This window comes from Pinus tabuliformis, chromosome 6 (assembly GCF_031772625.1).
Source record: "Pinus tabuliformis cultivar Carrire ecotype Pingquan chromosome 6, CPIR1, whole genome shotgun sequence".
In the NCBI taxonomy this organism is placed as follows: Eukaryota; Viridiplantae; Streptophyta; class Pinopsida; order Pinales; family Pinaceae; genus Pinus; species Pinus tabuliformis.
The window spans coordinates 492,970,903-492,993,662 of NC_142292.1; the positions used below are offsets into that span (position 1 = coordinate 492,970,903).

The 22,760-nt window shown below is 39.1% G+C and overlaps 3 protein-coding genes and 1 pseudogene across 3 annotated transcripts; 1 reads left to right on the top strand and 3 right to left on the bottom strand.

Annotated features, from left to right (window-relative positions):
• Positions 1-1,097: 1,097 nt before the first annotated feature.
• On the bottom strand, positions 1,098-2,252 carry LOC149259475 (uncharacterized). The gene has a single exon (XM_089454253.1). It carries the CDS (start codon positions 2,250-2,252, stop codon positions 1,098-1,100), a length of 1,155 nt encoding a protein of 384 aa, XP_089310379.1.
• An 8,367-nt stretch (positions 2,253-10,619) lies between these two features.
• LOC149259476 (EP1-like glycoprotein 2) lies at positions 10,620-11,435 on the bottom strand. The gene has a single exon (XM_089375880.1). It carries the CDS (start codon positions 11,433-11,435, stop codon positions 10,620-10,622), a length of 816 nt encoding a protein of 271 aa, XP_089232006.1.
• A 667-nt stretch (positions 11,436-12,102) lies between these two features.
• LOC149259477 (NAC transcription factor 32-like) lies at positions 12,103-14,281 on the bottom strand (annotated as a pseudogene).
• Positions 14,282-15,319: 1,038 nt separating this feature from the next.
• LOC149259478 (uncharacterized) lies at positions 15,320-18,581 on the top strand. The gene is made up of 6 exons (XM_089454261.1): positions 15,320-15,579; positions 15,731-16,217; positions 16,478-16,677; positions 16,759-17,009; positions 17,101-17,406; positions 18,229-18,581. The coding sequence occupies exons 1-6, from the start codon at positions 15,320-15,322 to the stop codon at positions 18,579-18,581; spliced, it is 1,857 nt and encodes a 618-aa protein (XP_089310387.1).
• Positions 18,582-22,760: the final 4,179 nt, after the last annotated feature.

A 22,760-nucleotide genomic window follows, 5' to 3' on the forward strand; every position in this document is an offset into this window, starting at 1 on the left:
CTTTGCCAGAGGCAGACCCAAGTAAGAGAAGGAGTTCCAGTTTTTTTGAAGTGGAATGTCGAGAATTTGGGCTATTCTTTGCTGGGTCTGGTATGGCACATTCCAAGTATACAGTTTACATTTCCTGTTATTTAGTTTACCTCCGGAAGCTTGGAGGAATGCGTCCAGAACTCTTTTGAACCTCCTTGCCATCAAACTAGAAGCTCCCCCAATTAATAAGGTGTCATCCGCGAATAACGAGTGATTTATCTCCTTTACTCCTCTTTCAATGCGGATGCCAGTGATTTCTTTTTTGTTGCGAAGATGTTCGAGATGAATGCTGAGAGTCTCCGCCATGATAATGTAAAGGAAAGGGGAGAGGGGGCAGCGTTGCCTTAGCCCCCTAGAGCTTCTGAAGGAATTGCTGGGGCGGCCATTGATCAGTGGGGCAGTCCATGAGTTGGAGATGCACCCGCTGATAATGTTGATAAAGTTGGAGGCGAAACCGAATTTTTTTAGGACTGCACATAAGAAGGAGTGTTCCACTCGGTCAAATGCGTTGGCCATGTCTAGTTTTATGATCATTCCACGATCTCCTCTGTTGTTGCTGCTATGGATGGCTTCCTGAATTAAGATAACATTATCTGTGATCTGCCTCTTTGGGACAAAGCCGCCCTGATTCTCTGAAATTAGAAGAGGCAGTAATTTCTTCAACCTGTTGGCGATTATTTTGGTTATGATCTTATATGAAACATTGCAGAGCGAGATGGGCCTGAACCTATCAAAAGATTTGGGGTTTGCTTCCTTGGGAATCAAAGCTATGTGTGAAGACTTTGTGTTGTCCCCCAACTTGTGATTTCTAAATGCATTTTTGACCATTCTCACAAAGTCCTTCTTTATGGTTTCCCAATGCTGCCTGTAGAATGCGACTGTGAATCCGTCCGGCCCCGGGGCCTTGTCTTGTTGCATGCTGAAGGTGGCTTCTTTGATTTCTTCTACTGTGGGTTCTTGCTCCAAGTTGTTGTTGTGGTCCTCTGTTATTCTGGTATCTATTACATTTAGAAAGGCATCGCTGTCATATTGTTGGGGGTCTGCCGAGAGCAGTACCTTGAAATGGTTTATGCTGCTTTTTTTATTTCTTCTTGGTCCTTCAGTTCTCTCCCTTCCACTTCGATTTTGACTATCTGATTGTTAGCTCTTCTGATCTTAACATTGTTGTGGAAGAATGAAGTGTTTTTGTCCCCAGCTTTCAACCATAGGCAGCGGGATTTCATTCTTTGCTCCTCTTCCTCCATTCGATTTTGCCGATATAGTTCTTTGTACATATTTTTTTCCTTCTCTAAGTCCTCTGCTGTATATTGCATCTGTTCTTTCTCTTTGTGCCAGCATTCCATCTCAGCTATCAACTCCGTTTTCTTTTCCCTTTCCAATGTTGCCTTGTCCCTTGCCCATTGCTTTATAACTGTCCTGAGATTTTTTAGCTTTGATTCCCATACGAAGTGTGGAGAGCCTAATACTTCGTTAGCCCACTGTCTTCGAACTAGGTTTCGAAAATCTTCATAGGAGTCCCAGGCTTTGTTATATTTGAAAGGAAGGGGACCTAGGTTTATTCCCTTGTCCAAGGTGAGGACCACGGCCTTATGATCCGAAGCTGTGCTGTGAATTATATGACTCCTGATTGCTTGGAAGTTAGCTGCTACACATTCCTGGATAAGGAACCTGTCCAGCCTCTCTTTTATATTGTGAGATCCTGTTCTCTTATTAGTCCATGTGTATTTGCCATTCGACAAAGGAGTGTCAATCAGATTGAAGAGCTGAATGATGGCTTCTAACTTGTCTCTCGATGGATCTGCATGGTAGTTTCCACCGTATTTTTCTTCCACCTGCCTAATTAGATTCAAATCTCCCCCAAGGATTATCATACTGCTGTTGATAGTGGTGAGATCCGCTTCTATGGAGTTCCAACAGCTGGCTTTGTCTCTGTAGTGATTTGGTGCATATATATTATAAATGTAATAAACTTCTTGAGTGCTCTTGTACTTTAGATCTGTTCTGATCCACCAGTTACTTAGCTGTGAGTTGATGATTTCCCACTTATTTTTTCTCCATAATGTTCCTATACCTCCTGAAGCCCCCTCTGAGCCTTTTGATATGCCAGTGTAGTTTTTGAATCTTTGGGTTTGAAGCAGGAAATCCTGCTCAGTGGTTTTGGTCTCCTGGATTAGTAGTATATCTGGTTGTTCCTGATTTATGAGGTCCTTGATTGCTTTCATCTTTAAGGAAGAGCCGATCCCCCTACAGTTCCAAGAGACCAAGTTCATTATTTACCAGTTGTGGGGTGGAATCCTGATTTCTCCTTGGCTTTTTCGCCACTACCTTTTAGCTTGCCTAGGAATGAGTCCATGGGTTGTTGAGTACCAGTTGCCATCTCCTTTGCTGCTGTTTCGTCCCTTAGCTCTTTGTTCGATTTTCGACCTACTTTTCTCGGGGGGTCGGATGGCTGATTTGCTTCTTTAGCTTTGTTTCTAGTGAGAATTCTTTCAATGGTGGGAGGAGGGGAGGGAGGAGGGTTGGAGCACGGAGAGGCTGGGCGAGGAGATTGAGGAGGGGAGGGCGGAACTTCAGTTGTCAGGGATTCGAAGGGGTTGGGGGAGGAGGGGAAAGCTGAGCCGGGAGGGGGAGGAGGGGGAGGATGACTGGTTGCCGGAGGGGTTGAGGAGCTATTGCCCGGGTCGGGGGGGGGGATTTTTTCCTTTTTACTTGTTCCCATGGAACTTCAGTGTTTTCCTCATTGTGTTCCGCTTCATTTACTTTTAACTTGCTACATCTATTGGCAAAATGACCATACTCATGACATACCTTGCATTTGAAGGGCAGCTGTTCGTAGTCCAGCTGCTGAATGTGCATCCATTGATCCACCTTTAACTTGATGGCTTCTGGCAGTCCTTTCCCAAGATCAACTTCAACGCAGATCCTTGCGCATGCGTGCATATTCTCCCTTGGCTCTGATCTGTCTATATATTTTCCAACTGCGTTGCCGATCGCTTTGACCGATTCGTCCCCCCAGCAGTGCAGGGGCAAATGGGGGAGGCGCACCCAAACAGGAACCGCGTTGGGGATGTCAATTTCCGGGTCGAAGTCCGGGGTCCATCTGTTCAGGTAAAGACCTCTTGTATCCATGAAGTAAGGTCCATTGCGAAAGATGAGGTGCTTGTCTTCTTTAGTCTCGAACAGGAAGGTGTAGTATCCTTGCCCGCAAAATCTGATGGCGATCTTCCCTTGGATCATTGTGCTCCAGTTTCGTTCCACCCATTTTTGGACCGTTCTTGGAGATGGCCAGAGGCCCGTGAACTGTCCAACAAGACCTCTTTCTGATAACGCTATTGCCGATTTCCTTGGGAGGGAAGGAGGCAGGTTTACCTCAGGGATCTCATCAAGCTTTTTTATGAACTTTGTTAAAGAGGGCCTAGGTCTGACTTCTGAAGGTTCTGACAGAAGAGAGGCAAAAATTTGTTCTGGACTATCTGAAGCTGGAGGGGGGGAAGCGGATCCTGCCATTGCAGGCCCGCTGAAAACAACAGGGAGGGCAAACCGTCAGGCCACAAGAGCCCCGTGAGAGGGGTCCGCACTAAACGGCGAGCACGCAGCGGGGGCCCAACCGGGCAGGGCCTGGGGGCGAGGGCAGAGGCGCAGGGCAAACGATCAGGGCACCATCGCAGCGTCGCCGAATCCTAGCAATTGTTGCTCCCTCCTAGCTACCTAATTAAAGAAAAAATGGACTTCGACTTTAGTTATGCTAACAAAAACCTTAAGATATATTTTGCTTAATGACATAAGATGAAAAGGTGAGGAATGGATTCCTCATTATTCTTGCATAGTGAACACCTATTAGAGCCAAATCCATCCCCATTTTAAGCCATTCTCCCAAATCAATAGCTTATTGGAAAGTGTCATCCATATAGTTAATTTACACTTCAAGGGAGCATGAATCTTCCAAAGAATACTTCACCAACATTCCTTTTTGACATTGAATTAAGATTCATAACCACTATGTATCCAAAATTTATTGAATACTCTCCCAAATTCACATTTTGTTGGGAATCACAATTGTCGTTAGACCAAAACCCACAAGTGTTAGTCATTGATCGCATTGCCAGAGAAAACGATCCACGAGAGGTGGTCAGTCCATGTCATGAAACACACAGGGAGCATTGATTTATCCAATGTCAAACAATCTTCCCCCCAACAAGAGTCAGGTGTGTATCGAACTCGTGACCTACGCTCTGATACCACTTGTTGGGAATCACGATTGTTGTTAGACCAAAACTCGCAGGTTTTAGTCAACGATCGCATTGTCATAGATAAGGATCAACGAGAGGTGGTTGCGAAACACATAGGGAGCATTGGTTTATCCAATTTCAAACACATTTTTCAACTAACAAAGGACATCCTCTTCCTATCTTGATGAAATTCAAAACCAAGATCCCAATGAAGTGAGACCATTACATTGCTTGTTAACCCTCCAATCGCAAGACCACAGTGGATTTCTATGTTGGCCTCCCTCTAACTTATGGAGAGTGAGCTTGTGCATGCTTAAGAGTAAAAATACCAAGTGCATGAAGCACTCAAATGAGAGAATATGACTTTAAAAAATCCTCACCAACTCCCAACCATGGTTACTCCCATATTTTTACCTTACTTCCATTTCCTATCCTCCAAACTATCCAAAAGCCAACAGGGAGAAAATCACTCACTAGCACCTTCCAAACAATAGAATCTTTAGGATACTTTATAGGAATTCCATACCAATCTTTTATTTACAAGTGTTGTAAATATTTGAATTTTCTCACCTTACCCCATAAACAATAGCAACGAGTGAGCCTCCAAAGGCTTCTAGCAACCTGAGATTCAGAAAAAAAATGTAAATGCTTTTAATCCCCCATCCTCTTAATTGTTTTGAAGATGCCACATGGCTCCATTTAACGGGAGGAATGTTGCCATAAAGCTTTGACCTAGACCAAAAGAATTGGAAGTCTATCAGCTTTATCTTGGAGCGAATTATTTTTGACATTGTTGTGATAAAGGTCTAATAGACTTGAATAATTTCCAAAATTGACTTTAATAATATTGACCACCCCCCATGTGAAAGAAGCCTATTGATCTAGAGAGAAATGTGAGCTTCCACTTTTTTGAACAACCATAACCAATCAACGAACCTGTAACTATTTGGCTTGAGCAAAAATCCAAGGTATTTAAATCTAGAATCAAGTTCTTTTCGTGGAAATGGGAGGAGTTCCCATTGAAAAGAAAATTTTGACAACCCATGAGAAATAAAACACAATTTCAAATTGTTGATTCCCATTCTCATTACTTTCTAATAAATGTCCAAAAAGGGGTATTAAGGAGTTGAGGTCTTGATGTGAGCCTTGAACAAAATGAAGCACACCATCCATGAATATGAGTTAAGCAATGAATTCTTGAACCTTAACTCTAGTAAGAGTTGTTTTGGATCTAGCATCATGAATGAGTTTGTTAAGGATCTCCACAACAATAAGAAAAAGAAAGGGGGATATTGGAAATCCCTACCTAAGCTCCCTAGAACCCTAAAAAAATCTTGAAGGAGACTCGTTGATGAGCATAACAAATGAGACTGATTTGACACACCCCATAATCTGATTAACAATGGATAAATATATTCTCATCTTCAATAGAACCAACCACATGAAGACCTAACTTAGTCTACCATAGGCTTTAAATAGATCGATTTTTAAGATGGTCATCGACTAATTTGACATTTTCATTGAATGAATAAATTCTTGATCAATTAAGACAACATCATTTATTTTCCTATGCTATAGGAAGCCAAACTGTTCTTCTGACAATTAACTCACTCAAAATGGTCATTACTGTCATGGCTATGATCTTGGCCACAATCTTATAAATCACATTGCAGAATGATATTAGATGATAATCATTGAATCAAACACCATATTGTTTTTTGGGGAAACTAAGAGCCAAAAAAAAAAGAAAGTTAAAAGACCCCAACATTTCTCCATACCTCTGAGACTCCCTAACCACCTAAAGCAAATCATGTTTTAGAAAATCATACAATATGATAAAGAAATCCACCATGAACCCAACTGGACCTGGGCTCTTTCCTTTTTGCATGGTGGCAAGGGACAATAATTTCATACTTGGCCGCCACTTCTTCCAAAGATTGACTAATGTCATCCAGAAAAACAAGGTTAAATTTTGAAATTACTCCCAATATTTCCTAAATGGGACAACCCATGAGCTCCTTGAAGAGAAAATGGAAATGATGAACCCCTTCCTTAGTAATATATCTTTATAAGAATGAACCACAAAACCATATGTTCATTTAATATTCCAAATTGAGTTCAATTATTTTATATAATGTGCATGCTGATGAAAAAAAACTTATTTTATCCAAATCACACGGCTCTTGAGTTGTCAAGTTGTTTCTTCCTTTTCTAATAAGGAGTATCACTAAGCTTCAAGATCTCATAATTGAGATAGGTCTGAATCATAAAGAGATTTGCCAACATTGTCTTCATACAATATTGCAATCTAGACTTCAACATCCTTAAACTGACCAAGAGATCTATCATGATAATATTTAACCCACTTCTTGGCGAATTCTTTGATCTTTGCAATATTTTCAACAAATAGATACATAAGGGATGATGGAGAATCCAGAGATAGATTCTCCCAATTATCCTCGACCAACTTCCTATAACATTCTTTTGCAATCCAAGAGTGGTTGTATTTTAGAGGAACAGGATGCTTCTCCCCTCCCAAATTCGGTGAATGATCTAATAATCCTCCCATGGACACCCAAAATTTCATAAGGAATGACCCTTCCAAATAGTGTTCAGACACCAAAAAATGGTCGAGCCATTTTGAAATGGCATCTTCATTGACATGAAAATATCTCCATGTTGGCATCAGCTTCACACGAGCAACTCCCACTAACACGTGCTTCACAAAACTCCAAAAAAAGACCACTTTGAAGATCATGTATGGGGATTTCTCTCGAAACCTCTCTCAATGATAATGATCAATCTAAATCCTCTCCATATAGAAGGTGAAGAACATCGAAAGATTTGGAGTATGTCAAGCCTTCCCAAAAGGGAACTCTATCCACACACAGACCATATATATTCAAAACCAAGAGCTTAACATCAAGCTCTTTAATTTCTAACTTGTGATATCCCTTGGTTAACACTTTCCCTTTTGTAAATAAGGGTAATTATTTTGAAAATGGCTAAGAAAGGGACACAAATTCTAATTGCTTGAGGTAGGAGGTTTCTTGAGAAAATGGTTGTTCTTTAATATCAGTCCTAGTTGGTTGAAATAAATTAAATGTGTTGACTTTGCATTGAATTCAACTAAAAGGGGAAGGATTGGTCCAAGTGTCATTTAGTCCAAATAGTAAGCAAAGAAAAGTACAAAAATTATGAGTAGCATGGGTTGCATTGTTAGAGAATGAATGTTGTGTGACTTGTGGGAAGAAGGAAGGCAATTAATCTGTTGGAAGGAGGGGAGGGGAGGGTACATCCATTCATCCACGGATACATGCTCCCTCTTAGACTCACATGCACACAAGTGGGAGGTATTAGCAACAAATGCAGTGTTCATAACTACATGTGTATTAGAACACAGAGCTGGAAGAGTGACCAAGTGATCCCTAGCATTGAATTCAACTCCAGGAAAAGGAGCACCAACTGAGGAACCTTCTGAGTGAAGCTTGTTGTGTGAATTTTTTAAGAGAGTGTGGCTTGCATGTAAGGCTAAAGAAGCCACTGGAAGCTTTTAGTTGATAAACTTGTTGTATTTGGGAAGAATCACTCAGGGGCTTGTGAGGGTTGTTGAACCACTAGGAGTTGTTGTAACAACCCTGGTGAAAACTTCATGTAAATAAAGTTAATAAAGGAAAAATAATAACCATGATTATGAGACATGTATTCCAAGTTGAAAGTTGGGAAAAACATCCTAGTGTTGGTGTTCATTTGGTTTTTTATGGCTAAGGAAATTGGCAAAGGCATGAGGCATTAACTGGGGATAGAAGCTCAGGATAGAATCTCAGGTGCTTGACTCACTGTTGAACCATCTAGAGAAGTGATTTTTGACCCATTAACAACTTACCACTAATGAACCTTCTCGATAGTGGAATCTCTTCTCCTAAGGTGAGGAAGTTCAAATATTTACAACACTTGTAAATAAAAGATTGGTATGGAATTCCTATAAAGTATCCTAAAGATTCTATTGTTTGGAAGGTGCTAGTGAGTGATTTTCTCCCTGCTGGCTTTTGGATAGTTTGGAGGATAGGAAATGGAAGTAAGGTAAAAATAGGGGAGTACCCATGGTTGGGAGTTGGTGAGGATTTTTTAAAGTCATATTCTCTCATTTGAGTGCTTCACGCACTTGGTATTTTTACTCTTAAGCATGCACAAGCTCACTCTCCATAAGTTAGAGGGAGGCCAACATAGAAATCCACTGTGGTCTTACGATTGGAGGGTTAAGAAGCAATGTAATGGTCTCACTTCATTGGGATCTTGGTTTTGAATTTCATCAAGATAAAGGAGGAGGAAGAGGATGTCCTTTGTTAGTTGAAAAATGTGTTGGAAATTGGATAAACCAACGCTCCCTATGTGTTTCGCAACATGGACTAACCACCTCTCATGGATCCTTATCTATGGCAATGCGATCGTTGACTAAAACCTGCGAGTTTTGGTCTAACAACAATCGTGATTCCCAACAAGTGGTATCAGAGCGTAGGTCACAAGTTCGATACACACCTGACTCTTGTTGGGGGGAAGATTGTTGGACATTGGATAAATCAATGCTCCCTGTGTGTTTCATGACATGGACTAACCACCTCTCATGGATCCTTTTCTTTGGCAATGCGACCATTGCCTAACACTTGTGGGTTTTGGTCTAACGACAATCGTGATTCCCAACAAAATGTAGATTTGGGAGAGTATCCAATAAATTTTGGATACATAGTGGTTATGAATCTTAATTCAATGTTGAAAAGGAATGTTGGTGAAGTATTCTTTGGAAGATTCATGCTCCCTTGAAGTGTAAATTAATTATATGGATGACACTTTCCAATAAGCTATTGATTTGGGAGAATGGCTTAAAATGGGGATGGATTTGGCTCTAATAGGTGTTCACTATGCAAGAATAACGAGGAATCCATTCCTCACCTTTTCATCTTATGTCATTAAGCAAAATATATCCTAAGGTTTTTGTTAGCATAACTAAAGTCGAAGTCATCCTAGTTAAACCCGAGGTTAGAGGAATGCATGAGGTACTGGCTAGCAGACTAGTCGGTAAAATATTTTGAAGCATTTCCTATCATATTTGTTTATGGTATTCTGTGGGCTAGAAACTCTAGTGTTTTTAGAGATGTTGACATTCCCCTGAAGTTTTAGCTAGTAAGATCATAAGACTAGTTGAGGAATCTAGGGTGGATTTAAGTAGTAAAATTGCAAGGAATCTAGCCATGCCTTATTTGGGCATGGAAATCCCTTGCGGTTTTTACGGCAGGCCTAGCTAACAAGGTCATCCCCTTAATTTGTTGTGGGCATTGTGCTTTATATGAGTATAAATCATTGCTTATTCATTAAGTATTCTCTAGGCATGGGTTCAAATAATATAGTAGAATTTATAGCTCTAAGGACTCTCCTTCGAGTTGTAGCTGAAAGATGTGTCAAAAAAATATACATTATGGGTGACTTAAGACATGTTATCGATTAAGCTTTAAAAAAAGTCTCTGTGGTGAACGTTCATATTGACCTTTTACTTCAAGGTTTGCAGGAGTCTATTTAAGCTTTTGAATGGCTCTTCTTTTGTCACATTTTTAGAGAACTAAATATGAAAGTTGATGCTCTTTCCAAGGAGGCATGGTCCTGGTCCCTCCCTCCTAGATCTCTAGGCATTAGCGAGTTTAATGATGGCTAGGAATCTAATACCATAGAGTGTTAATTCTTATTTAATTCTATATGGTGTGACACATGTGAAATAGAAAGTTAATATTTTGTAAGTTTTTGATGTAAGCTAGAATGAAAGATACAAATATAGATGCCAAAATATATACTTTTTATAGTGTTTCAAAAAATAAAATAGCATAAAACATATACATCCAACTTTAAAAAAAAAAAAATACAAATTATTCTTCTTTTCAAATAACCATCTATATATTCATCACTTATAAATATAAATATTTGTTTCTAATATATATACCAATTTTAAACTTTTAATTTATTTATTGATTATAAAAATTTAATAAAATAGTAAATGTGATGATATACACATCACCAATTCAAACAATCCATGCTTTAATCTAAAGCAAACAATTGAATAATTAAAATGTATTATAGGAATGGTCCTAACAAAAATTTCCATAACTAAAATGCAGATGATCAACTACTTTTTATATTTGATTATTTTTGGCAATTTGTGATTTACGTAATTCTTTCCTAACATAGCCATGGCCATGGCCATCTGAAGACTGCCAATATAATCTCTTATTATATTCTATTAAAAACCAAGTGACCAGAAAATTAGTCATCTAATGGCATGAGAATACAGTAAATGAAGAAGGGGATGGATAGTTAAACCTTCTTAACAGTTTTAATGAATGCAAGGTGCGTGCTATTCCCAAGCTGGTTGAAAGTACCCACAGTCTGGGTGTGAAAGCACGCAGATGACTCTTCCCAATAGAAGAATGCCGCACAGGTACAATCGTTCAAACACCTCCTGCACTCTTCCAAACTCGTTTTTCTAGTTTGGCTTGCATTCACATATTTGCTGGAGAAATGCTCGACTCCCACTAGCTTATAGAAATCGACAGAAGAATTGGAAGAAGCATCTTTGCAGTTTGGAAGGGAAGGGGGCGAGCAGCTAGTAGACCAGCCTTTCAAGCCATCGATTTGGGGGCAGGCCACGAATTGATCCTTCTCACAAACCCCAAATCCTCCACATTTCCTCGGAAGACCACACTGAGGCACTCCTCGCCAATAGCCAAATCGCTGGTATGTAATATCCCAGGTATTCAATTCGATATCGGGCGAGTAAGTATACATTCTCAGATCTTCGTCGGAGTCCAATCTCAGAAAGGACAGAGTAGTGTTAAATATGGGGATGTTAAAACCATAGAGAGTCGTGGTCGTTTCTTCATAAATGAGGTTGCAGAGTTCCGGTGCCTTGAACTCTGGTGCCGCAGTGAAGTTGGCCAATTTCATCTCCATCTCCTGACGAAACCCATTCTCGGCTTTTGGATCGCTCGGGAATGTTATGCTACTCACCAGCGTCTTGCAGGTGCACGTGATGGCATAGATGTCCTTTACACTCGCGTCGTTGAAGCTGAGAGTCCAGTAAGGCAGAGGGTCCAGAAAGTTGGCATACAGAGCGCATCCTTCGGATTCCATTACGCTGCACGAGGCACGACTGACCCAAAGAATCGAGGTAAAAAAAGGGTCCTACTATTCTCTCTCTCACCTTCAGTGTCGCTCGAACCTGTGCCCAAATGGAGACCTTGAATGTATCTGTTCCGCCAAACGCTGCGGAGCTGCCAATGCAGCCGATTTATAGCAGCACGAGGTGGGATTCGTATGCATGGGCCTTCCGGGCGCCCGCCAAAATGGTGGATGTCATTGTTCACAGAGTATAATTTCCCTTGCGCCTGGGGCACAGCCTGCCGGGATTCAACACCGTGAGCGGACCTGCGAGGTGAGCCAACACCCTGAGCAGGAGAAACGAATGCTCAGGAGGGTTGCAAAGGACCTGTTCCCCGAGCGCGAATGGAGCAAATGAATGTTTGGCGCAAGGAATCATTTGAAAATGCGCCAGCACGCTCGGAGGTGGTGGGTGACCTGTTCCCGGAGAAAGTCGCAGTCAAGCTCCCAGAGAAACGATGGATGGCATGGGCAAGAGCTAACCAGCCTGCCATAGGGCATTAAATGCCCGTATGGAGGCCGGCTCTAGCATGGATGTCGAGGGGGGTCATCCTCCATACATTGTTAATTCGGCAAGAGCTACATTCCGTTTCCGGGAACGCGGGACCCGCCACCCCTGAGCTGACACCGGGACCCATTTTCAAACGGCGACCTCCCCTCGCGCCAAAAGACCATTTTCATTTTCGAACATTCGCTCCCGTTCAAACTTGCTCTGTGCATCCTTTGCAACCATCTGGAGGAAACACGGCCTCTGCAACCCGTCTCGAGGAAACCAGCCGGCGCTATGCACCCACCTCGTAGGTCCTTTGCTTGTTATTCCCTGCATTCTGTGCAGTGTGAGGTAAAGTAGCTCAGTATCAGAATTCTGATAATAAATTTTGATGGGCAGACTGAATCTAATTGATATAAATGCGAACCAACATATATGTCAATCCCTGCAAGTAGAAATCCAGTACCAATATGGGAAATCTATGGCATTATACTGGAAAAGCTGAAGCTAATCATACAAAACGAAAACATATTCTCTGGATGCTATAATATCCAGAGTCCATCACTATGCAAGTGCCTGAAGCGCAATATTTCAAATTTTAAACCTATAAGAATGCATAAGTCTTCAAACAAAATGCCTTGAACATTTTCTGGGCTTCAGAAGAGCCTATACCATACCATGAATGATCCAGATTTTCCCTCATCTAGCACAATGGAGTCTGTGAAATTGCAGTAATCGAAGGCCTTCTTATTGGGAAACATGTACACATCGTGAAAAATTGGTTGATACTTGAAAACTGCGAGAAGAAACAGAGCCCATTTAGAACATGGAAACCAGCATTAAACCCACCTGAACTACATAACTTCAGCAGGATGGACCAATTTCGATGATTCATTGCTCGCTGCACCTGATTATGCTTCCTGTTCTTCTGCGCAAAAAATTGAAACAGGAGATTCCCTTGGTATGTACAGGCAGACTCTTATAAAAAAATATTTAACCAGGGACCGACAAGCTTTGCTCTAAGACCATGAACTCATTGGAATTGTATGTCATTTGAGTTGAACCTTGGTAGGTAGTCTGAAGTGGTTAAGCCAATAAAGTAATCTTGATTAAAATCAATAAAAGTTATTTGGTCTAACTGAGGGAAGGGATTTTGTAGACCTTCCATACTGAAATTATACGTTGATTGTGGCTGTTCGTGCAAGAAATTCTCCAGTCTGAGCATGGTAATACAGAGAACCCAATCATCCAACTACATTAAGAAGAATATTTTCAATTAGTATACACAAAATAAATGACAGAGCAGACAAGAAAATATAGAATCCAGTCCCTAACTTATATTTCATTCTCTAACTATTTTCAAATGGCCAAATCCAAGACAAGGAAAAACAATTCCCAGCCTTTGGGCCTCAGAGAACTGATAGAAAAAAATACAATAATTCTTCCCATAAAAAATGCAAATCCAAACATTCCACTGACAATAGCTTCAATTGAGTAATCAATCATTTAAGTCCCGTGTCTTTTATTTCTATTCCAATCCAATACAGAACCAATATCTGTAATTGAGGAATCAAGCATTCAGCACCAATATCCTTATTGCTAATGCCCACATGAGCAAACAGGGGAAGAAACAGAAGGGGGAAAGCATGGAACATAACAACCAGAAGCCAAATTGACCCAGTGAACTATATTTCCAAAACTGCCGACTCAAGACCTTACAAAGAGGACAAAAGAACTTACTCTTAAGCTGCCTTTCTTCCTTGCAGGTCTGCTAACATCAGCAAGACGGTATTCGTGCATGATCCAATTCGTCTTTGTGCCTTTGGGTGCTTTCCCAGCATAGAAGACAAGAGCCTTCTTGATGCCCACTCGCTTCTTTCCACCTTTAGCAGTAATGGGCTTATCAGCACCTGTAGCTTTCCAGTATCCAGAACCAGCAGCCCTATTGGGCCTTGATCCATTCCGGTACTTCCTATCCCTGGGAGTGAAAAAATACCATTCCTTCTCTCCAAACAGGGCCTTCTCTGTAAATAGAAAAAAGAAAAGAACAGGCTCTTCGTTAAGTCCTGAAATCCATCTGATCACACCTTCTATAATCTGTTTAGAAATATGGGTACAAGGATTAGAGGGGAGAAATGAAAAATATACCTGGAAGCTACCATGGATCATATTTGTAGAGATCCACTTCTGCTATTATAGGAACAAGGATCATCTGAGAGGCTGCCTTCTTGCACAAGTAATGCACAACCAGCTCTTCATCTGTAGGGAAGAATCCGAATCCCGGAGGCAACTGTAAGTCAGCCTCTGCATTTATTCTACTCATACCCATGGCTATGTTTATCCTAGTGTTTTCTTCTCAATACTCCTGAGATGCTCTGATCATCTCTACTAACACAACATATAATAAAAGATGCATCATTACAATAATATTTCAGTCTAGAAAACCTTGTCATGTCTGCCTAGAAGTATATTTTAAAATGGCATTTTCGAACAATAATTTCTGAACACAAGCTAGGGATACCTTTCAGTATAGCCACAACTGGAGATGTTGCAGGAGCCAATTGTTTTTCCCTCTGGTATGGAACTGCAGGAACTGCGGGATAAATGGCAATCAGTCAAAGCCACTGTGAAATCAGACATTATAACATCATCTTATAGCAGCACTAACTTTTCATACTAATATTGTGGAGTTAGGACAATTTTGACACCTTCATAAGCAATACACTTCAAAAGGTAGCAGATATGGGTTTGGGAACAAAAACATTTCCCATTTTCATAGGACTTTAGCGAATGCAGCCAGCTACTCCCTGGGTTCAAACAGTTATGTTGGTAAAACTCAAAACTCAAAAAAGTGCTTGTGCAACATCTACTAAGTAGCTTCTGTGCAAGAAGTTCTTGTTTCCGGGATTTGGATAAAGAACAATGAGGTGGGGAATCTTTGCAGACGACTTGGAGCCAAGAGATTGAGGGTTCTGTTTTAACTTGAGATACATAGACAAAGGTTTCAGTAATAGGGTTGGGTCTTCAGAATATAAACCCATGTCATGATCCATATTTATCAAGGAGTTGTTGGATTTTCTTTGCAACAGATTTTGCATGTTATTATGTTTCTTTCAGCAATGTATTGATTATACCAAGATGAAGCATTTGAAAGTATATAATACTGTTTTGTGCATGGATAGGAAATATTGAAGGGGAGATAGGGAATTATGCTCTAAATGTGTTTATATCTGGTGGGGTCTTGAGTGTAAATTGTACACACTACAAAAAATTGCATTTCAAGTGGTGTTTAATATTTATAGCATGAACTGTTGCTCATATGTTTAGTCAATATTCATGTTCCCTCATTTGTATAGGGATTTGAAGAATGAAGAAGTGGGACTTGATCAATGAGTTGGAGGTTGAGGACCCAGAAGGAATGATAGAGTTTTCAGCGGAAGATTTGACATGGACAAAAGTAGCAGGAGACCAAGTCGCGATTATTCCATATTGTCGACTTGAGGATTTTATAAGTGGAGAGCAAATGAGGGAAAGTGCACCTACTCAATTTGTTGCTAAAACTCGACGAATTAAAGATGTGAAGGATATCAAGAGGACAAATTCTTCAACATATCTAGAATATGTTGTGTGAGTCTCTCTCTCTCTCTCTCTCTCTCTCTCTATATATATATATATATATATATATATATATATATATATATAAAATTTTGATTTTAAGTTCACTATGTCAAACATGCATAAATATTTTATTTAATTTTTGGTAAATTCTTGATCACAGATATTGGTGTGCCTATGGTCCAAATCATGTACAATCCAGCAATGTAGCTGAACCTGGATCTACAACTAAAAAACGTCTTCCACGTCACAGCATCAAAGTTGGTTGTCAATGTCACTTTATTATGCGACGACTTGCTCTTAGACCAAATGATGTTGTTCTAATATATACAACATGCAGACATATTGATGACAAAAATGTGGTTTGTCATGGAAATGAGGCAAATGACATGCCCAAGAAATTCAATTTTGCGCCGCATTTAACAAAGCATATACGAACTATTGTTGAAGATTTGGTTTGTGATGGTTTTAATGCTACGATGATCTGGGAAAAATTTATCTTTGATTTAAGGTATGGATCTGGTGAGTTGTTCACAGGGGCACCTCGAGATTATTTCATGACAAGAAAGGATGTGTCAAACATGTACAATAATATCAAGAGGCTAGAGTATGTGAAGCATGAAAGTGATCCAATGAGTGTGGATTGTTGGGTTAGTGAGTGCCCAGAGAGCTTTTTCTTCTACCAACAACAAGATGTTGTTAAAAACATCCCTTTCATTATAGGCATACAAACTAAGTGGATGCTTTCAATGATGGTGAAATACTCACACAACAACATGTTATCAATGGACTCCACTTTTAGCACTAATAAATATGGGGTAAACATATTTACCAAAACTTCATTTATTCAACTTTATTTCAATGTCGTCCTCTTATATGCTTATAATCTTGTTTTCTTATTGTAATGCAGTATCAACTGTACACCATAATGGCTTTTGATGATCATCACAATGGGATTCCAGTGGCATGGGTAATATCATCACGGAATGGTACTCCTGATATTTGTAAATGTATGTCACAATTATTTGCAAATGGGAAAAAGGAAAACCCAGATTGGCATGTCCGAGCTGTCATCACAGATGATGCAGCAGTGGAAATCGAGGCATTAAGGTGAACCAATTTTTTCTTTTTAGAAGAGATAAAAAGCAATAATGTTCAAGGATATTCTCTTATAATGTTATATTATTTCAGGACTTGCACAAACTGTACACTATTATTGTGTGTATGGCATGTCCGTAGAGCGTGGTTGAAAAATGTTGGAACTAAAGTCAGGGGAAAGGAAAATAAAGTCCGTATCTTCCGTGCTTTAGGATTAATCATGCATTCGTGTGAAGATGATGCATCTGTGCAACATGAAATTCAAAGTTTCTTTGATGAATTCAAAGAAGAAACTGTGTTTTTGGATTATTTTGCAACCAACTGGTTAAACAACAACAAATTATGTAAGTTTCTTAAAGTTGCATTTTATCAGTTTATTTTGTAATTGACCATTTTCTATTGTTTCTTCGCATCTAATATATGTTTTTTTTCCAGATATGTGGGCAAAAGCATATAGGGACTTCCCACATTCCAACCAGGATACTAATAATGCTATCGAATCTTATCACCGGTATCTAAAGCAAAGGTACCTTTGTGAGAAGAATAATGCATCCCATAGAAGGGTGGATTGGCTGTTGCACCTATTATTAAAAAAGGTTGAGTTGTATTACATTCACATGCAACGTCTAAAAAAAGCTGGTTTTGTCCGAGCTTCAAAAATTGAGCAACAAATAAATTTAAGTAAGTGTAAAGCAAAGAATATCCCAGATGAAGATTGTATGGCTGATGGAAACAAGGAAAGTGAGTATTTGGTTCGTAGCCAACCAAGGAAACTCATGATACATGGTATCATGTCATCTATAAAGGGCTGAACCTAAACTTTTGTAATTGCAAATGGGCCCTAAATGGAAATATTTGTAAGCATATTTTAAAAGTTGAGATGGTAGTGACTAGCAATGTTTCGGGGGGCAATGAATTGCCTAATGTCTCTAGGTCTATTACAGAAAGACCTGGATATTTACTTGATTTAAATGAATCGTTTGTAATGACCCCAGAAATTGAAATGAACCTTCCAGCTTCTCCTTCCACTGATTCAACCATTGTAAGGCCAGATAGCACCCTAACAATCGATGAGGAAATTAAACTTGTGATGTCATCAACTCATAAGAGATTGAGGGGTTTATTACAAATAACACCCACAACTTTGGAGCAGGCATATGCACTAAATCAATTGGTAAAAAATTTAATCCAAGAGTACAATAATAAGAAATTTGATGTTGTAACTCCATCCAAGGTCACTACCAAGAGGCGACATAGTTTCTTGAGCCCAACAAAAAAAGGGGGGCAAAGTGTTCCTGCGTTGAAATCAAGAAAAGATGGACCACAGTTTCTAAAGGTTGGACGACGTCATGGAAGGAAAAGAAGCATGAACGAACAATTGGAGATTTCTTCTACAAAAGAAATCAATCTGGACCACACATCTAGAAGGGTACAAGGTTCTATTTTGCAAAATACTGGTATGGAAATATCAATTGATGTATCATTTTATGTGAAATTCAAAATATCATTATCTTCATCGCCTTCAATGCAATTGCATAACAATGTGTTTTTTTTTTGTTACAGCTAAAGATTCCACATCTCATAATACTTCAAGTTGTCAAGTTCGTTTATTTCATGAGAATAATGTGGATCCAAATATGGGGGGTTCATTGATTCCTTTTCCATTTGATTCACCACGTCCACCTCTCCCGTTTGATCATCGAACCCCCTGGTTGTTTCCACCAATTGCACCAAATTCATTCATTGGGCAGCCTACCTCAACCCATAACATTTCGGTTCCACACCCTAGGGTGATGCCCCCTATTGTACAACCAGTTGGATTGTATCGCCGCTTGCACTCTATACAGGAAATAGCGGGTGAAGAGAACAATCAAAGTGCCAGCAATCAATGGCGAGATGACAAATATTCGAGCTGATGAGTATTCATGGATATAATATGGGCATAACCCTATAAAGGGCTCTCCTAATCCAAGAACATGTTGTGTGCATGATGGGTTGAAAATGTTTCTGGATATGTACAACATTATCTAATTTCAATTTTGTATGGTTATCGTATTGAGCTATTGAAATCTTTTTGTTGAACTCAAAGCATATAAAATCTCAGTGTAAATGTTGGCTGAACTCTAACAAACTCCAGGAAAAGGTTATTTGCCTTTTTGCTACTATAAGCTTGATACATCCTTTTTGGATAACAGTATAGTGTATTGTACATAAAGGCAGAATTGGAACTCTTATATATCAGGCTGGCTCATTATTGTAGATGTTATTTTGGCATGTTGCTTCAATACAAAATGAATTTCAGTGAAAATTGGTGAAAATTATTGACATGCTCAAAGTCAGTCCTTTGGTGTCTGGAAATAATTGAAAATTGTGGAGTCGGAACCTATCTATGCATACTCAATGCTATGTCTTTCAAGTCCAATGTGTCATGACTCATGAAGGAAGGATGGACCTAGTAGGATAAAAACAATTATTGTAGAGCTATGTTGCAAGAAATGTACCCCCTACATACCAGCCACATTTCGGCACAAAAACTCCAAAACACAGCTGAAACACACCTAAAATACATTTCAGTGGGGCTGAAAAAAGTATCTTATTGCTTCTTACTTTTGGAGTAAAAACTGTGTGACCAGAATTTTGGATCTGAAATAAAAAGGTATCTTTTAAATCATGAATCTATATTCTAAACCATAACGTTAAAACTGAAAATTTCACTGTTTACTAATTTGAGGGGTCACGTTTCTATTTCAAATTCAGGTTTCCATTTCCCCATATCATGCAGCTTAGTTATAGAGGTATTTCTGCTTCACCAAATTTCACCATCCAACATTTTCCTTGGTCGTCCATGGCCACATAGTAGGTGTATTTTCTCTTCCATCTTATTTAGAGAGATCCAATTCTGCCATTAGGAGACAGTCCACATATGGTGAAGAAGGAATCTAAACCCCTTCAGCCATTACTTCCCTTCTAAACTTATTGGCATCCTCTAATTTAAAATGACCATACTCAAAAAATTCTCTCTCTTCTTGCAAAATAGTATACCATCTAATACTTTGTTTGGAGACAGAGTTTAGTCCAATTCCTAGCCTATCCATTTTTTGTTTGGCAATGGCTAGGAGGCCAAAAATTTTGGCTCAAACAAAGTGTGTTAGAGCTAGCAATCTACACCTTGGTATTTTATCATTTGGTAAAGAATTCATTGGTTGAGTTAATACCTTTCTTGAAAAACCTTAAAGTTAATACCTAGGGAGACTCGAACAACAGCTTGCCCTCAAACTTCACAAGAGGGGACCACCACAGTTGGTGATTATTAAATGACATGCCATATCTGAGAAACTAATCCTTCTAGGAAAGAAAACCTTAACAGCCTCACAAGCCTTCCAAATTCTCTTCAAACCACAGTTCATCTCGTTATTAGTTACCACAAGGTGAGTTTCCCCATATTTCTTTTGAATTCTTTTTCAGTTTGACCAATTTTCATCACTTCCCAGGCCTCCATAATGATATTGCTTGCTTAAACATTGGGAGTTATAGATAACAGGCCCAATGATCCATGCTTGTTGACTTACTGTTTACATTTCCATTTCTACCCATTTGCAGTTGCCCTTTTTGCTCGGTTTACCTGCATTTTTGATGGCCTTGGAACTGTAAACTGTTAGTGTATGTGGAGATTTTGGATTAGATCAAATAGGGAATGGTGGTTCTAACTTCTAAGGTAGCTTAGAACACCGTGTTCTCTGACTGCAATTTAATTTTGTTGAAGAGCATTGCCATCATCATGGGGAGGGGTTGGTGGTTCAGTTATGCCAAGTAATTTTTCTAATCAGTTGGGTTTCTGTGCCAAAATATTTATTGGAATGAAAAGAACCTAGATGATCCTAATGGTGTTATGGCCAATAACCCAACTACCCAAAATTCAGTGACAGTTGAAACTGATCTTGCCTTGAAAATTGTTTGAGCCATGCTAGGATTGGATAGTGCTGCTTTGAAAGATGATTTATGATTTCATGTTTGTTATTGCAACTAAAATCCTTCGTAGCCTTCCTTTCAGGGGAGGAATCAAACAATTGCCATTACCTGTTTCTTGCTATGGTTTTGTCATTTCTTTTGGTTAGTCTATTCAAAGTGTTTCATTTTAGGGTTTTATTGCTTTGCTTCCTCATGATATGACTTTTGGGCTATTCTTCAGTAGGTATGGTTGGTTTTATAGTTGCAAGAAAACACCTCTGAGGATTGCTTGCATAGTGATGTTGGCATGAAATGATCAGCTGCTCTATTAAACAGACAGGGTCTCATTGTATAGTATTAGAGAATGCAGGGATTTAATTTCAAGAGCTATGCTGGAAAGATATTGAAATTTGTGAGAGCAGAAGAGATTGGCTTACTGTGGGAAACCATTGTGAAGTCAACCTATACACAACCTGGACACCTGCATTTTTCAGAGGTATGCTAATCAAGCTCATTCCAAATTGTGACATTTGACCTTGATATTTTTCTGCTTTGGGCTTTTTCTGTTCTTGAATTTTTGAGTTAAAGAATGCACTCAAAATTTTGAAAGTTTGCAGCTGCCCCCTAGAATTCTCAAACAACACTTAAACTCAAGCAAAGAGTACATGCTACATTATCAGTTATCTAAATTGTTTTGTGCTTCATGTTTCCAGGAACTTAATCGCCAGGCATCACCTAGCAGTTTGCGTGGCAATCGACCGCAATCTTGAGCTGATTATTAATTTTTTATGGCAGAATCATCATCTCCTTGCAGTTATAGTTGTCTTTTGATGTCCATGAAAGTGAATAAAATCAACCTTTCCAAGTTTGTTTGGAAATCCATCTCACAGATTCTCTGATCAGGGAGTCAGCTGGTTCGTATAGGATGGTGACAAGGTGCAACAGGTGGAAGTCATAACTAATAAAGTCCTGTTCACACTAAGAATATATTAGATTTGTTTTCAGATGTTTAGTCTAACCTTAGATCACTTTCCTGCAGAATGATCTGGTTATTGTTATACCTTTTCGGCTATATTATGTATCAAGAGTTATCTATTCTTCGGAATAGAGCTATAATAGCAGTTCCATGGCTATTTGTGTTGTGAGCCTCCTCCAAGTGAGACACCCATTTCTTTGGAAAGCAGAGTTAGTGATGGAGTTTTTCAAATGTCATTGTAATTTGTAGCATATTTCACTATATTTATACAAAATTGTATTCTTTTAGTATATGCTTGGGAAGATAAGGCCTGTAAAGCACCATGGTTTTTCAACGAGTTTTTTTTGTAAAGTTTGATCTGTGTAACTAGCCATATGGCTAAGTGGTTATCTTGTCTATGGAGGATATTGGCAGCTTAATGGATCCTTGTTCTTCAATCAGTGAGGAGGAGGAAAGACCATATTATTGTTAAAGTTGCAATTATTATGGACATTACATAGATAACAACCCATATACCAAAGAGGGTCCAGAAGGCATTAAACTGGATTTAAATCTAATAAACAAAAGCTCTAATATCATACTAATCTGGTCTCTGGGTGCACCATAATTTAATTCATTTAGTAAATTAACTAATTTAATCTGTTGTGATTTTGAAAATAGGTCCAGAAGGCATTACACTGAAACATTCTGGATTTAAAATCTAATGAATAAAATTTCTAATATCACACTAATCTGGTTTCTGGATGCACCATAATTTAGTTCATTTAGTAAATGAACTGATATAATATGTTATGATTGTGAAAACATAGTGATGTCATATGTAAACTAGCCTTGGCTCCAAAAAACCATGAGCACAGGCCATCTCTAGGCCATTCACACAACCAATTTTACATCTCTATAAAAACATAGCTATACAATTATTCATAAGGCTTCAGGATATATGAATTAATCAAGATGCTCACTACTAGACTCTAATTAACATATACTAGCAATTGTACCAAAAGGTACAAAGAGAGGCCGATAGGATTATTAAATTATAATTGTTAAATTTCACTAAAAGAAATGTTGGTTCAAGTCTACAAAGAGCAAAGAGATTTGATGTTTGGAGTTCTATGCTTTTTGGTCACTTCTTTAAATACAAAATAGTTACGACTCTAGAAAGTAAATTTAC

Coding starts and splice junctions, on each gene's coding strand:
- LOC149259476 (XM_089375880.1), bottom strand. CDS start 11,435: ATGGAATCCGAAGGATGCGCTCTGTATGCCAACTTTCTGGACCCTCTG.
- LOC149259478 (XM_089454261.1), top strand. CDS start 15,320: ATGAAGAAGTGGGACTTGATCAATGAGTTGGAGGTTGAGGACCCAGAA. Junction 15,580..15,730: donor ACATATCTAGAATATGTTGT/GTGAGTCTCTCT, acceptor TCTTGATCACAG/ATATTGGTGTGCCTATGGTC. Junction 16,218..16,477: donor CAATGAGTGTGGATTGTTGG/GTTAGTGAGTGC, acceptor ATTGTAATGCAG/TATCAACTGTACACCATAAT.
- LOC149259475 (XM_089454253.1), bottom strand. CDS start 2,252: ATGAAAGCAATCAAGGACCTCATAAATCAGGAACAACCAGATATACTA.